Consider the following 18,033-nt stretch of genomic DNA (forward strand, 5'->3'; position numbering starts at 1 on the left):
GAGCTGTAAACATTGAGGATCACTCAGGGTTATTGAAGTAAGACAGAAGACCCACCATTTTGCTAATTCATTATCTGCTACTGGATGTCTTTTACAAAAATTAAAGGACACCTGCATCTAATAGCTATGTTCTAAGACAAAGACAAAGCTGCAAGCTATTCCCCCCTTCCACAAGTATGTTAACCTTCCACCAAAATCCTCAGGATTCCCAAGTACGCATGAGTTCTTAAGCCTGCGAATTTGGTTCTGGAGTCTAGTCTGAAGTCTAGACCTCCTTTTTCTTTTTTTCTTTTTATTTTGACTATACAAACCTGCCTACCTAGAAACTTTTATATAGAACTGACACTAATCACAGATAAGCACACTCTGCTTTAGTTTCCACGAAGATTGTAAAGAATTTAGAGATGTATTTGTCAAGATTTCTGTCAATTCACGCCCTTTGGGTTACAGTATCCTCAGTGATGCAGCCCTTCCCTTTGGTATGGGGGCATTATGATGTATGTAAGACTCAGATTTACACAGATGAAGGCAAAGTTTGGGATTACATGGCCTGCCAGCCGGAATCCATGGACATGACCAAATATCTGAAAGTGAAATTGGACCCTCCGGATATTACCTGTGGAGACCCTCCTGAGACATTCTGTGCAATGGTAAGACAACCTTTTTGAGTAGAATAGTTCTCAATATATGCGATGAGTTGTATAAGACTTAAGTATGGTGAATGTAAAGACTCAGTTCATGCAATGAGCTGAAGCTTCAGATAGTTGATGTGTGTTCTAAAGCGATCTTCATTCTCAGTGTGTTCATGGCCTGGAAGTACAACACGCACCATGCGATCTGTGTAATGGAATGTAATTTCTTCCTTGGAACCCAAAATTTATTCTAGTAGGTGCACTGAATATGTTATCAAAAACATTCAGTTTCAGATTGGAGATAGAAAACATGATCAGTTCCTTTTGGCCATGTGTAAGAAAGATTAAAATCTTTTGGGAAACCAAAAATTTAAAAATGTTAGACTTTCAAACAACCATAACATGGCAGTCCAAAGTTCTATACCTGAGACTAGAAACTTATGTGTAGTTAGAAAACCAGTGAAAAGAGTTCTGTGAGAGGGTTTTCAGATGTCATATTTACCAGTTTATGCAATATCTTCTTTTCAACGGTCATAGTTTTGTTGTGGGTACTTGAAAAATGAATGTTGAAATGTTGCAAGATATTTGTTTAAAACTAATGATTTAAGGTATATAAATCTACTCTACTTTTGACAAACAAAGCTACAGTATTCCTTGTTCTGGTGTATATACGAAGTGAAAAGGCAAGAGTGGAGTGAGACATTGCATTTTTGCTAAGGATACAACTGAAATTAAACCTAGAGATATCATTAAAGAGACTGATGTCTAAAATGATGGGCACACAGTGTATTAATTTCGTTTATGCTGTTATCTTGGTTCAAGAACTGTGATCCCATTTTTCTTTATGTACAAATATATTTGTATGGCATATTTTAATAGTATTCTTACCTGATTTTATTATCTTGAACCTGGAATGGTATTTTCAGGAGAGTGAAACTATTAATCAAAGTAGCATCTGTTCCCAGTCCCCCGTGAGTTAAATTAGCATACAACCATCTTAGACCTAGTCCGGTAGAAAGGTTGTGCAACAGGAAACAATTTTGAGCAATAAAGAGTGTTTTCACCTAAAAACCAAAGGCTTGCCATTTTTCAGAAATGCCTTTGGGGACCTCTTTGACTTATAGTCTAAACCTGATTTTCTGGAGAGTGGGAAAAAGAGCATGGCTATTAGGTGTCACTATGACTGAAGTGCCCTGAAAGACTAAATGTTTCAAAGATGGGGCCCTTTTCTCTGGGAAATAGGTATGTGCTGTGCAAAGAAGTCGCATTTCAGATGCTGGAGACTTAGAGAAAGGAAGCTTATTCAAACATATTACACATACTCATTGCCATCAAGTTAATTCTGACTCACAGTTATATCAAACACATTACCAACACTATATTCTGTAGAAGAGCATATGTTGCCTTTATAAAAGGTCTTTAATAATTTCTTATGAAAAGTTTCCTCTGAGAATCTTGTGAGTCTGGGAGGGAAATTGTCATAGAAATGATAGGTTGTGCAATCTTCCAGCAGAGAGGAGTTCTGGGCCACATGTTTCTGCATTAAGAACACTTTAGGCCCCTGTATTGGTTTGCATGACACTTGTAAGAATATGCCTCTTCTGGAATTGTTTCATTCACGAGGCTAGGTAAAACCCTGAACACTCTTTTTCAGGATGTCATTTCTACTGGCCCTGGTCCCATGTGATGTGTTCACTGTGTGATTTGTATGTGCAGCTTCCCTGGTCTCAGCCTCTGGCAAGAGAATGCTTGGTCAGCACTACTCCTGTCTGTCATATTGAAAGGTTTAACCTGGTGCCTCCAGCAGGCCTCATTCTCCAGTCAGGAACGGGAAGGACATATCACAGAGAACCCATGACTACCTGATGTCCTTAAACAAGTATATTCCTACCACTTGGCTAAGTGTTAGAGACCATAAGGGCAAAGAAAAGATTTTAAATAATACTTCTCAGCTTTCTCAAACACAATTGCATGTACGCTTTGTATGTTTACAGGAAACCCCACAGGACAGCTGTTTAAAAGTCTGCATCTTAGCCTGCTTCAGATAGTCAGAAGACTTGGTGCATTTGAACTGGTCATTGAGCAGAATAATTGTTCTTGGGAGAGTGTCAGGCTGGTGAGACTTTACCAGTCAGTGCTTAATTTGGCCTCCTTCATATGTGTATTATTGTAATGACCGCTTTAATGATCAGTCTACTCTTCTGGTGTATGCTTGGGGAAGGTCTGTATATATGCTATATACCAAATAGTCCTAATGATCTAATATAACAACACATTCTCTCTGCAGTTGGGGGTTTTCCATGAAACTCTTTAGCATAAGGGTTCCTGACACAAAGCTGTAAATCTGTTTCCAGATGCTGTCACATCAGACCTGTTTAGGTGCTCCTTAGCTCAGGGTCTAATGGGAACCCATAAAGCCATTTGTGTTATGACTTACACATTCTCCCCTCCTTGACACTCACACCCATACCTGCTGCCTCGGAGTCGTTATGGCCTATTACATCAGGGTAGCTGCCACATAGGCAGGGTTGCTACTTAGCCCCTATATGTAAATGTTTGCTGCAAAATGGTTTCAGTAATCATCAGCTCAGCTAGTGACGCCCTTATTAGCTGTGACTATAGCAATTCTGAGCAGCAAGCAGACAGTTGGTCAGAAATACCCTGTAATTCCCATGGCCGATTTATTTAATATACAATTGAAGGGCATTGGCAATGCATTCAGAGTCTGTTTAGCTCTTTTCTGCATTTGCTCCATTGCTGTATGCCAGTGACTATCTGTGAATACTACATTGACTTTAAAATGGAGTGAAACTGGAGAGAAAAAGAGCAGATGAATGTAGTCATAGATTCCATTTAATAATAGATCTCTGTTTATTAACCTGGATGACCTAGTTCATCAATCTTTAATGTCAAGTGATTTTAAATTGCCCTATATTAATTGTACCAGAATTTATAAACATTAATTTTTCTGGAATAATTCTGCCATTTCTCTTTGTGACAATAGAATAGGGACATACACACAAACATACGTGTGGATAACATCTAATGTACCTGTATGAATTCTGTACATTAATAACTGTATATTTTATTTATCATTTAATATATTCCTCTAAGTTGTTTGATGTTTACTTAACAAGGATCTCTTTGCTAAGGGGAAAGAATCAGAAAGATCGAAGAGGACTTCCTTTTTTCTTCATTTAAATGCTGGGGTAACATGTTAGCATAGTTACATCCTTCTTTTATTCACATTACAAGCTCCAGGTAGCACAGCTTTGTCAGAAAACATAGATCATCTAGTGACTACAATTTGTTTCAATTTGCATAAAGCATAGCTAGGATGATCTGAACCTATGCGTAAAGCTGAAGTGACAACACAAAGCTCTGACTTGTTCTTTGTGTTTAGACAAAGTTAGCTGTCATATCGCCACGCAACACCCCAGTGGCTTAAAAATGGCAAAATTATCTGCAATTATCTCCAGCCTGCAGCTAATTTTCTGGGTACGTAAAACAGAAGCTTTGAAAAGAAGCCCGCAGACGGAAGAAACCATGTGCGTTTGTACAATTTATGGAGCAGAAGTGCTGATGATGGTAGAAACGTGAGCCCTTGAGTGCTGCGATGGATTTCAGAGCCAATCAAAACTAAATTAGGAAACAAAGATTATTAAAAAGTCTTCTGTGCATGTAATTTTGGCATAATATTATGAGGTGGACATTAAATGTTTTCCTCGGAGACTTTCAACGTCATTAATGCAGCATGCCTTTAATTACAAGTAGACTCATATTACCAAAAAAATGGAGAAAATAAAGGGCTCTGTAGTGTAGTTAGCAATACCCTCATTATGTTTACTGAAATAATTAAAAGAAAGGGTATAATTTTTCTAAATAAAATGTCAGAATGTGAAATGAAAATGGATTTTCGTTAGGAAATTTACTAATGTGTGCCTGTGCTCTTGATGGGCATTTATTAAAAAACCATAACAGGTCTATTAATGATCATTCCATATTGTGCTATTTCTGGGTAGACTCTTGTTAAAGAGAGGAAAAGGAAAAACTTCAATTATTGTGAGCGTTGTGGGTAGGTTGTATTTCACTTTGTTCAAATGGAATTTGCAAGAGAACTAGAAAGCATGTGTATTTTATCATTTTAAAGGAGCCAGGGGAGTGAGTGGGCATTGATGCATCGTCTCAGTCAGGGCCATCCATGACTTAAATTCTGATCTGCCATCAGCTCGGGTTGCCATCTGGTGGCTATCAGATGGCCTTTGAAAAATTAATTTTGATAAACTCTCTTAAATTTTCAATGACAAGGAATTCATAACTATTTTCCAACAGCTAGAAATGTCATTGACTTATATAAGAACTGATCAGTCTTAAAAACACACACTGTTCACGTGAAACATATTTCAGTCAATGAGTGAAGTTTTAATAACAGTGACATCTTTCATTTGCACTGATTTATCTCTTATTTATGCCAGAGCATAATATAACCTCCCCCGACACACACACACACACACACAAAAACAAAACACCAAACTTCTTCCTTCCTTCATTATTTACATTTCATTGTTTTAATTTGTTATTTAGACTTAGTCTCTTGAAAAGTTTAATTCTTGTTTGTAATGATTTAAGTTTCAAAGCAATCAGTCTTTCTGAGAAGTCTGCAATCGCTCCTTCTTACCATTGTGGCAAATCTAAAAATCTTTTACTTGAATTTTAAATCTGAGTGTATTTCTCACTCATAGGAGTGGCACTGCCAACCCAAAGATAAGCCTCTTTCAGGTGGTTGGAATCTACCAAGTGCTCCATGGGAGAAAGATGGACAGTGTCCTCTAGGGTGATGTACAGGGTCCAAAAACCCATTCGAGTTAGCTACGAGCCAGTTCTGACTTGATAGCCATGAGGTTTAAGAAGGACTCCATGACATCTCTATGGAACTATGGCTGGCAGCCTGGGAAGCTTCATGGGCATAACCTGCTTGTTTTATGGGAGAGGATTTGAGAGGAAACTGGTGAAGATTATGATGGGCTAAGCAAACCTAACGCCATCTCATGTCATTATTCCAGCTAATGTTCTCGGTGTGCACAGATGCTTCTTTATATGTTGTTGTTGTTATGTGCCGTTGAGTCTCTTGCAACTCATAGCGACCCTATGTACAACAGCCCTAAACTCTGCTCTGTCCTGTGCCAGTTGCACTGTCTCTGACACTCCCATCCCCATTACCCCAGTCACTGAATCAATCCACCTCACAGAGGGCCTTCCCCTCCTGCGCTGTCCCTCCACCCTCCCAAGTATGATTTCCCTCTCCAAGTACCGGTCTCTCCTTACAACATGCCCAAAGTATGTTAGATGGAGCCTCAGAATCCTTGCCTCCAAGGAGCCACCCGGTTTAACCCAGGACAAATCTGTTTTCCTCGTAGTCCATGGTATTCTCAATACTCTTCTCCAGCACCACAGCTCAAAGGCATTAATTCTCCTTCTATCCTCCTTAGTCATTGTCCAACTCTCTGATACATAACAAGTGATAACAAAGACCATGGGCTGTATCAGATGCACCTTAGTCTCTAGAGAGGCACCATTGCTCTTCAGTACTTTGGAGAGGTCCCTAACAGCAGACTTTCCCATGGCAATGTGCCTTTTAATTTCCTGGCTGCTGGTGCCAAGACTGTTGACTGTGGAGCCAAGCAAACTAAAGCTGTGAACAATCTCAATCTCTTCACCAGCCATCCTGATGCTGCCAATTGGTCCAGTGGTGAGAATATTTGTCTTCTTGACATTGAGCCTCAGTCCATTACTGGGAAAAATGCTTCACAAATATTACAGAATTCAGATAAAGTGAACAGAGCATTCAGCATATTGACAACACCCTCTTGGTGATAAGAAGTAGAGTTAAATAAAATGTAGGTTTTGCTTTCAGAGGAAGAAAAATATTTATTGAACATAATTAACACAAGGTAGTATGTACCTTGGAGTTAGGAAAGCAGGGAAGTAGAATAAAAGAATCCAAAGGCAACTATTGCTTTGTTACATGGAAAGGGCCACTTGGAAAATACTCTCTGGTAGTCATGTTCTGGAGTCCCTGGAGAGTGCAAATGGTAAAAGCACTTGGTGGCAACCCAAAAGGCAGGAAGTTTGAGCCTCTCAGAGCTTCCGTGGTTCTGACTTGATAATATAGAACAACAACAACAGAGGTTCTTTGCATGGGAAGCCTGGTGATTTATATACATGTATAGTTCTGTTCTGCCACATATGAGGCCACCATGAGATAGAGTTAATTTGATGACAATTAGTTTGGTTGTTTGCTTTAGTCACATGCTCTGTGTTAAACACCTTGAAAAGAAAGGAAAAAGGACTAGGAGTGGAGGCATGTGTGAAATGATAACCTAGTAGCCTGGTTAAAGGTAAAATGACTTCTTGCGTCTTGATGATTGTAAGGAAAACAAATCAAAACCAAAAACTAGCTCGTTGTTGAGTCAGAACCAACTCATAGCTGACCCTCCATTGTGTTTCTGTGGCTTCCTTTCAATCTCATGAGAGGAGAGCTCCCAATTTACACCTGAGGAGTGGCTAGGAGATTCAAATTGCCACAGACGATTAGACCTCCAAACCAGACCACCTTGGTTAAATGAAAGAGGGTCAAAAAGGACATAGACTCTGATAAGTAAGACAACATTGATCTCTGCATTTCATTTTAAAGAGGAACATTTGTTTTCTTATTGAGAAAGTTGCATTTTTATTATTTCTTATCTATTTACATTTATTTGTTTCTGACTGTGGAGATTTATACTCATTTTCACTTTGCTACTTTTCTAACTCTTCTACTTAGGTTAGTAATTAATGTATTTTTTTTTCTACTTGGGCCTTTTAAGCAATTATAACTGTTTGTTAGTTTATCAAGTTTAAAAAAGAATTCTTTTACTTTTCAAAGAGAAGAGCAAACTGGGGGTGGGGAGGGGTAGGCAGGGAGAAAAATGCAACAGTGAATGAATGGAAATCCAAAACCTCTGTAAATGTTCATTAAAATGAAGAAAATTTAAAAAAAATGAAGAAAATTATTTTCCTAAAAAAAATATATGCTTTCTTCCCCCCCGAAGGAAATATCTCATTTCAGAGACTTTTCCACATCCTTCCTTTTGTGGGAATTATAAGTATTCCATTGGATTACTGTGGAAAAACCCCATTATGTTAGAGTTAGAATTTTCTTCTGAGTGCCACTTTCTTTGTCTTTTTCATAATGTATGACTTATGAGAAACTGTCATTTACCTTAAATAAGGCATCCTTTTTCTCTTAGAATCAGCCCTTTTGGAAAAAGTTGTATAGTGAAACCGATTCCTGCTGAGGTGAAATCTGCTTTGGTTTTTATTCACCAGACCAGTGGCCAGACTGGTATTTTTATGTGCCATTTTTAGATTTCAGAGTTTCATTTCTTACAAAAGGGAGAATGATGAAAGTTGTTTCACAAGCATAATATTGGAAAAGGACTCACTGAGATTGGCAGGTTGCAAGTTTCTTCTTATCTTACTGGGACTAGATAGATTCACATAGTGTTCCATGAAAATTAAAGAGGTGAGCTGGGGAAGAAACCAGAATTGCTTTTCATTCTTTGACCTACTTTGAAACTGACTTCTAAAATATTAAATGAAGAATTGAGCTGGGTCTTGCTCCAGTACATAGAAATCCCATGTTTGTTCCAGAAGGGTGTTATCCTTTGAGAGGCCCAGTGGTCGAAATTATCAGAACTCATCTGAAGAATGATTTTTCATCAACCCATGTAACTTTTTATTGGGTTTACCTCTCTCCACTCCCCATTACTCTCTTCTTCGAAAAGATTAAGGGGAGAAATCAAACACACTCTCTCAAGAAACTCCCAAGCAAGGGCTAAAATCTAACTTCATGCTTCAGTAGTGTTGGTATGGTTCTTCTGTGTTGACTTGCACAATGGAACAATTTATACATTTGTAAAAAAGATCAGAGAAGTCAGAGAAGTATGAAACATGCTCAGCAATTGGAAGACTGTACTGTACTGTAGAGAAAGAGAAACTTTTTTGTGTGTTCATAGTCTCTAAAATGGTGTTACTATGAAACGTGGACAATAACAAGATGAGGTTTACAGATAATGTGACAATTTTACCAGGGACTGCATTTATTTATTTATTTATTTTAATGTTCTGTCCCTCATAAGAGAGAAGAACCCAATTTGTGGTTTCAATACAAGTTGTGTGTATATGTATGTATGTGTGTGTGTGTGTGTGTGTGTGTGTGTGTATATATATATATATATATATATATATATATATATATATATAAAGTAATTAAGCTAGTGGTCGGTACGTTCACCTGAAGTTGGTTGTTCATACATGGACTACCTCAAGGTGAAAAGATTTAAAGAAAGAATATTTTATTGTGCTTTTAGTGAAGGTTTACCCAGAAGTTTGAATATTAATTCAACAATTTCTACACACAGTTTTTTCAGTGGTTTCATTCTTCATAATCCTTGAACATTCTCATTATTTCCATTCTTCTTGCTTTAAGACCTATGTCGATTTTAATTTCAGAGTTTGGAAAGACTAGTAATATATTCTTTGCTAGGGAATATTCTCATCAATGGTTCTTTCTGACAAAATTGTTTGCTATCTTGCCATCACTGACCTGATAGTGCCTAGTACAGTGTAAAGGACATAGTAGTAGTCCATAATGCATGATTTCTGCCCCCCAAATGTGTTATATTTCTTAAAATAATATTTTTAGCTGATACTTACCTAGAACTTACATGGCAGTGTGCACTGTACTAAACACTTAGCTTGTGCTTGTTGATGTAAACCTCATCCTCCTTTTTATAGTTATTTAACAGGTAAAATAATTGACGTATGAGCTTAAGTAGCTTTTCCAATAAATTGTGGTCACATGGTATAAATGCAAGAGGTCTTTCACCCATCTCCACTCATTGAATATCCTATAAATTCCTTCCTAATTTTATCTGTAGCATGTGAGATTAAACTATAGCAAAATCCTTTTTTTTAAGAAAAAATATCACATTTATGATTTGGATAATAAGCTACAATACTAGGATTTTGTTACTTAAAAAGCCTTTTTATCTGAAATAACTTTAGAGAATTGGATTCTGTAAACAGAATGCATGGAATGTTGGAAATACACATTATGTGATGAGCGTCTTCATTCAGGGCTAAGAGAACCAATCAACAGTGTTTGTTTCCATTCTTGCTTTCTTTTCCATTAACGTGTTCATATAAATGGAAATAAGCTGCTAGAAATCATAGAGAGCAGAGTACATATTGTACTCACAATCTAAAACCAGAATAATAAACCAGCAAACTGCTGGCTAGTTAACAAAAGCATATTATTATGGATGAGGTGTGAGGAAAAGTAGGTGGTGTAATATTTTCATTATTCTTGACACTATCAATAAAAACTGTTATCATCCATGCTACCTCCATTTGGATGTCTGATAGGCATTTTAAATTTAACACGTTTATGACAGACATCATCATTCTTTCTCCCCAAAAAGATTCTTCCTCTCGTTTCCCCCACATCTGTAAATGGCACCTTCCAAGTTGTCTAGGCACTGGAGACAAAATATCAAGAAATTCTTGATTCTTTTATACCTCTCACTACGTATATATGAAATATAATCCAAATTTGACCTTTCTCACTTCTTTCACTATTGACATCCAGGTTCAAACCAGCTTCATGTCTAGATGAACACTTGTGGTATCTTTTAATTGGTCTCCCTGCTTCTTTCTTGCCCTATTATCAAATTTATACAGAGATACAAGAGTGAATTTCTGAAAGTGTAACTCTCTCAGTTCTTTTTCTTGTTATATTTCTTCTAGAAGCTTCACAGTCCAATCACAATTAAATCCAATACCTGTCTATAGCCCGAAAGTCTTGCTCAGAGCTAGTCCTTGTATGCCTCTCTGACATCGCTCTGGGAATCGTCTCCTTATTCAGCACTCTTTGCTGCACCTTTTGTGTTCATCCTTTATTTCATGTTCTCTCTACTTGGATCTGTGCTCTCAATATCTGGCCATTGATAGATCATACCTTTATTTCCAGCATTTACTTAAAATGGTTTTACAATATGATCACCCTATATAAAATAAATATGCCTCTTATATAGTTTCTATGAGTTGGGATCCAGTGGACAACATCAATAGCAATACATGCTTGGGAGGGTGGAGTGACAGCACAGGAGAGGAAGACCCTCTATGAGATGGATTGATTCAGTGACTGGGATAATTGGGATGGGTGTGTCAAAGACAGTGAGGTTGGCACAGGATAGAGCAAGATTTAGGGCTGTGGTATATAGGGCCACTATAAGACGCAGGTGATTTGAAGGCATATAACAACAACAACTTGTAACAGAGGCGTTTTTCAAATGTTTTACCACTATGACAGCATAGACACTTGCTGGTCACAGGGAATATCAATGATTATGCCTTGCCTACACTAAATACCAGACCAATTATAATCGAATATTATATTATATACCTCCTCATTTATTTTTTATACTGCCAGCCCAAAGGCAAGTGGTTTGTATCCACCAGATGCTATGTGGGAGAAAGGTGGGGAATCTCCTTTCATGAGACTTATAGCCTAGAGGATCAGCTATGAGTTGGTTCTGACTCAATGCCACAAAAAAGTGGCAACAATCTCCCTCTAAGATATTCTTCAAAAAGGCCAGAATTCTGTCTATGTATGCCCATCGTACTCTACACTCACCATGCATGATGCCAGCAAGTCGGTTTATGCATTACAGAGTAGAACAATTTCGTAGTACTTTTTTGTCTATAATCCTTACTCAGCAGGTGGTCATGTCTTCTTCCATGGTGCCAAAGGCTGGGTTAATAATTTAAACTGTTTGTACCACATAGATATCTGCTGCCTATAATTACTATTATTGTTACAGTAACTCAGATTTCCACTTATGATGACTCTATGTGTACAGAATAAAATGACTCCATAAAGTTTTCAAGCCTATGATCTTTTGGAGGTAGATCAAGTCTGTTTTCCTAGATATTTCTAGGAGCATTTGAACTGCCTACCTTTCTTCTTGTGGTTGATCACTTAACTATTTGAGCTAACTAGAAACTCTGTTGTCCATAGTAGGGTTCACTGAACATTTATTGAATGGATCAACTGTGTAAACATACATGCACATCTGCTCATAATACTCATATCATAAGATTATTGTTCTAATACATGCAAGACTTTGGGGGCATATAGTGTTTGGAATAAAAAACTCTATTTAATGGAAAAGAGTTTTAAATTCATAAACAACTTAATATACGTGTAACTATCACTTGGAACTAGTAGTGTTAATTAATGTTACATAGTTTTGGGGCCTCTTTGAAAAAATAAATAGTAACAGACAAAGCTAAAGCCGTCTTTGCTCCCCTCCCACCCTGAGTCCCCAATCCATTCATTGCTTCTTTGTCCATGGATAACCACTGTCTTCTATTTCTTGTTCTCTTTTAGGAACTCTGGTGATGTATGAAACCAGTGTCTTCACAGCTTTGTTTTTAGATTTTACCATTCTGAGATCATTATTCTGTAACTGTATATTAAAAACTTCATCATGTTAATACATATGACCTAGCTCATGAATTTTAAAATACTATGTAATATTTCATTAAGAACAGAAGATATAGTAAGAGTCAGAGGGTGGACCTTGGGGAGATGCAGAGAAAAGCCTACAAGTTAGGCTTCATTGTTTTCCATTTTCCTGACCAATGCTTGTACCACTGAGTTGGAACTGACTCATAATTTATCCTCCAGAGGACTTTCAGAGGCAGTAAATCTCATGGAAAAAGACTGCTCATCTTTCTTCTGTGGAGCAACAGTTGGATTTGAACCACAAGCCTTTGAGTTGACAGCACAATTACTTGCCACTAAGTCACCAGAATTCATGCTATGGGAAAAGTCTTGAATGACTCAGAAAGCATTAAAAGGAGATGGAGAGAATACACAGAATCACAGAATCAAAAAGAGTTGGCTGACACTAAAATATTTCAGGAAGTACCATATGATCAATAGCCACTGATAATGAAGGAAGAAGTTCAAGCTGCATTGAAGGCACTGACAAAAGATAAGGTCCCAGAAATTGATGGCATATCAATTGACATGTTTTAACTAATACATGTAGCCCTGGATGTGCTCACCAGTCTATGCTAGGAAATTTGGAAGACAGCTGCCTTGCTGACTGAGTGGAAGAAATCCATATTGGTCCCATTCTCAAGAAAGGTGATCCAACTGAATATGGAAATTATCAAACAATATATTTAATATCACATGCAAACAAAACATTGCTGAATATTATAAAAATGGCTAGACTAGTATATAGAAAAGTACTAGAAGTTCAGGCTGGGTTTTGAAGAGGCCCTGGCAACAGGGATGTCATTAATAGTATTAGATAGATCCTGGTTGCAAGCAGAGAATGGCAGGACAATGTCTATTTGTGCTTTATTGACTATGAAAAGGTATTTGACTGTGGATCATAACAAATTATGGGAGAAGAATGGGAATCCTATGTCCCGTGTGCTCATGAGAAATCTAAATCTAGACTAAGAGGTTGTTGTGTAAACTGAACAAAGAACACTAAATGGTTTAAGATTAATAAGGGTGTGTGTCAGAGTTATATCCTCTCTTCATATTGATTTAAGTAATAACACGCTGAGCAAATTATTCAAGAACTTGGACTCTATGAAGAAGAATGTTGCATCAAGATTGGGGAACTCATCAGCAACCTGCATTATGCAGATGACACACCCCTGCTTGCTGAAAGTGAAAAGAATTTGAAGCCTTCAGTATGAATTGCATCTCAACATCAAGAAAACAAAAATTTTCACCACTGCAACGTCATGACTGATGTAGAAAAAAATTGCAATTGTCAATGACATCATCTTACTTGGTTCTACAATCAATACATTTTGTACCAGCATTCAGAGGATTTAAAAAGGCTTTTGGCTGCCAGTTTGGGTCTGTTTCCAGGATGGGAAGATGAGCGGAATGGCAAGATTCTGCTAACACACAGATTCTGTGTGTTGTCTGGTTTGGGGTTGAGACCAGGGTGTGGCTTTTGTGCAGAACAGGGCATGAGCTGATTGGATTTGGCCTCGTACTTTAAAAAGGCTTTTGGCTGCCACTCCGGGGCTCTTTCCAGGATGGGAAGATGAGCTGAATGGTAAGCTGATTGGATTTGGCCCTGTGTTTTGTGGATCTCTTGAGTAAAACAGGCTTGGAAGCAGGAGTGGAATCCACTTCCAAAATAAGCTTGCCTCCAGAAACTCTATGAACTTGGAGAAAAGATGAAAGTTTTGTGTTCAAGACTTTCATTCATAGGATTTCTCTGGGTTGTCTATGACTCAATGGCACTTAATGACAATGACAAAAACATTCAGAGTATCAAGACATGTATTGATTGCACTGAGAAAGTCTGCAGTCAAGGACCTCTCCAAATTAGTGAGGAAAAATGATAACAGTTTGAGAACTAAGGTGTTCCTGATTCAGGCCTTGTCTTTTCAGTTACTTGCTGTGCATCTGAAAGCTGGAAAATAAATAAGGAAGACGGAAGAATTGGTACCTTTGAGCTGTGGTTTTGGAGAATATACTAGTCATCCTAGGTACTGCCAAAAGAATAAACAGATAGGTGTTAGAAAAAGTACATCCAGAGTGTTCCTTGGAGGCAAAGATTACAAAGTTTCATCTCATTAATGTTAGACCCATTGTTAGGAGAGGCTATTCTTTAGAGAGGGAGATTTTGCTTGGAAAGGTAGATGTTCAATGAAAGAGAGGAAGCCCCTCAACCTAATGGACTGATAGTAACTGATGCAATGGTGTCAAGTATGACAAAGATTATGAGGATGGAAGAGGATAGGACAGGATTCAGATATGTTGGGCAGAGGGTCACAGGATCAACAAGAGTTGTACTCGACTGGATGGCACCTAATAAAAAAAACATAAAATTTTATAATACACATAAATTCTTCCCCGTTGGGCATATTTAGTAAGCATTCTAAATGATTTTGCTATTATAGATTATCCTACAAAGGACATATTTGTACTCTTGGTGCATATGATCAAGATTTTCATTTTTTTTAAGATTTTATTTTCTATTTTTAATTTATTTAAAGTCAGTCTGCTAGATTCTTGAGTATGGGCACCACTTACATTCCTCTCAGCTGTTTATTAGAGTTCTTCTTAATAAGTTTTGCTTTCTTTTATTTATATGTATGCTTTTTATTATATATATTAGAACGCTATGATCTATCATAGATCACAAAATCGTTCATGACTTGAGAAAACTTTATGCACTCAAAGGTATCCTGGTGACATAGTGTATAACCTGTTGGTCTGTTGAATGAAAGGTTGGTAGTTCAAATCCACCACCTACTCCATAAGAGAAAGAGGATCTCTTCCCATAAAAATATGTATCCTTGGAAACACTTGAGGGATCACCCTGAGTTGGAATCAGCTGGAGGGCAATGCCTTTATTTATTTTCTTAAATATATACCCTGGCTGTTAATATCTCAGTTTAGTTAATTAGTATTACATCTCTTGATATTTATTTGAGTATCACATACTTTGGACATGTTGTTAAGAGAGGCTATTACTTTGGACATGTTGCTAAGAGAGGCTATTCTTTGGAGAAGGACATCATTCTTGGAAAGGTGAAAGGATAGCAAAGGAGAAGACTTTCAACCAGGTGGATCGACACAGTGACTGCAGCAATGAGCTTGAGTAGGTCAGAGATTTTGAGGATAGCACAGGATAGGACAGGGTTCAGATCATTTATCCGTAGGGTTGCTATGAGTCTTACTAGACTCCATGACACCTGGCAACAACAAATGATAATATATAGTCATAATGTTAACTCAGTAGGAGGAAACATGCAATTTTGAGAGAGAAGCATAGAAACAAACTTCCATGTCTGTATCTGCAAGTAAAGAGTCAATACATTAAATTTAAGAATGACCCCTTGCATTCAGCCACTTGAGTAGAAAGTGGTTCCCTGTACAACTTACACAAATATCAACTGCTTTAAAAGTTATTTTAAGTAGTTAGCATCATACAATTTTTTTCTTCCTAAAGCCAGTGTCTTTATTACTGGGCTATAGCTATAGCCTTGCAGTGCTTTCTAACTGGAAGTCTCCTTGCTTACTTTGCAAGATGATATATAAATATTGCCTCATCCATCACCAGGCTGACTTGCCTCCTAGATGAAAACCTGAGGGTGATGTGTAACTGTAATAAATTTGGACAGCAAGGGAAGGGTTCCGTTTCCAATTAAAACCACAGCCAGGAGGTTTCCATTCAGATTGACAGCAGAGGTAGATTGGTGTACATTTTGTGCATTTATTTGTTTGTTTAGGACAAAGTGAAGGCTGTTTTAAGGGTGGTATCAATAAGATTTCACAATTCTTTATGTCCTTTTAAGGAAGGAACAATTTTCATTTCTCACCAGGCAGTTTCTAGAACCACTAGTTCTGGGACAGCTAGAACAACATTTTCAAAAGTGGAATTGTTAACTTGGGAAAGTGCATGCCTTTAAGAATATATTTCATTTGTACTCATCCATCCTGGAAGGTTCATGTCCCAACTTTGTCAAATAACATGACTTTAATCAAATTATTCCATCTCTTTGTTCTGAAGTTTGTAGGCAGTTTTCAAATGTCAAGTGAGTTCTGTTCCTAAATCTATCTTTAAGTAAAATTTGTATGTAGGTTGGAATGGTAGGATGTCTCTCTTTGCATGGATTGTCTATCATTCTATGCATAAAAACACTAAATAAATAATTCTACAATACTATATTTTGATGTTTCTGGAAGTAATAAGAATAATATTTTAATGTATATTGGCATCTTTACCATTGACTACTAAGAGAACAAACAGTTCGTCCCAGAGAGGGTGAAACCAGTCTGGTCCTTGGAGGCAAAGATTCTGAGGCTTCATCTGACATACTTTGGGCATGTTGCAAGGAGGGACTAGTCCTTGGAGAGTGGCATTATGCTTGGGAGGTTGGAGGGACAGTGCAGAAGGTGAAGACCCTCAATGAGATGGATTGACTCAGTGACTGGGGTAATGGGGATAGGTGTGTTTGAGACTGTGAGTTGGCTCAGGATAGAGCAGTGTTCAGGGCTGCTGTACATAGGGTTGCTTGACGACACAAAACAAAAACATTGACATCTTTGAGCTGTGGTGTTGAAGAAGAGCACTGAACATCCCATGGACAGCCAAGAAAACAAACATATATCCTGCACAGAGTGTAGTCAGAGTGCTCTTTGAAGGTAAGAATGATGAGGCTTCTCCTCACATACTTTGGGCTATGTTACTAGGAGGGGCTCTTCCTTGGGAAATATGATGTCTGGAAGCATTGAGGGTCAGCAAAGGAGATGAAGACCCTCAACCAAGTAGATTGACATGGTGACTGCTGCAATGGGCTATTGTGAATCAGGAAGTGTGACAATGGCACAAGACAGAAGAGGGCCCAGAATTTTTTGTTCATAGAGTCACTGTGAGTCATACTCGACAGCTCCTAACATCAACATTGCAAAATAACTCCCATTTGCTGTTATGTACCATTTTATGCATCTTGAATTTTAAATATAATAGGCTTTATGGTGTTGGCTTGTGAATAAATTGGACATTTGTAAGCTGAGGATTTCCTGTAATAAGGTACTTAGCGCAGTGCCTGGCACATTATTGTTCTTAGATGCTCGCTGTTTGACTATAACTCGTAACAACCCTATGAACAAAAGATCAGAAACTTGCTCTATGCTGTGCCCTCCTCACAGTGTCTGTTCTGCTCAAACCTAATGATGCAGTCACTGTGTCAAAATATCTCATTAAGAGTCTCCCTCTTTTTAGCTGACCCTCTATTTTCCCAGTATGATGTCTTTTTCCAAGGATTGGTACCTCCTGACAACATGCTGCAAGTATAAAAAAATGAAGTCTCCCTGCCTTTTCCCTGGTTACAATTCCTCCAAGATACATTTATTTGTTCATTTGGCAGTCCTAGATATATTTGATTTTAATTACGAATATTCCAATACAAAGGTATTGATTATTCTTCATCCTTCCTTATTCATTGTTAAACTTTAAGATGCATGTGAAACAATTGTGAAAATATTATGCCTTGGATCAGGCAAATCTTAGTTTCTAAATTGAAATTTTGTACCTGACACATAGTATATGCTTAATAAAAAATAGTCATATTTATCATTCTGATTATAATTTATAGTACAAAAAATTGCATTTATTCTGAGTTCTAATTTCCTACTTTAAAGAGATATTGTTGACAGCTTTCTTTTCATCCTTCTTTCTCTGATTGTCTGGCCTTGCCTCATGTTACTAATGGGATCTTATAACTAACTGCTTATGAGATG

General features: G+C 37.6%; 1 protein-coding gene across 1 annotated transcript in view; it reads left to right on the forward strand.

Moving 5' to 3' along the window:
• Positions 1-371: 371 nt before the first annotated feature.
• NTNG1 (netrin G1) overlaps positions 372-18,033 on the forward strand; it is a gene marked incomplete at its 3' end in the record, with an annotated part of 569,354 nt that continues 551,692 nt past the window's right edge. Inside the window, exon 1 of the mRNA XM_006882463.1 lies at positions 372-650. Within this exon, the coding sequence (XP_006882525.1) occupies positions 405-650 (246 nt within the window). The remainder of the gene's footprint in view (positions 651-18,033) is intronic.

This window comes from Elephantulus edwardii, unplaced genomic scaffold (assembly GCF_000299155.1).
Source record: "Elephantulus edwardii isolate Elephantulus edwardi_28Jun2011 unplaced genomic scaffold, EleEdw1.0 scaffold00020, whole genome shotgun sequence".
NCBI lineage: Eukaryota > Metazoa > Chordata > Mammalia > Macroscelidea > Macroscelididae > Elephantulus > Elephantulus edwardii.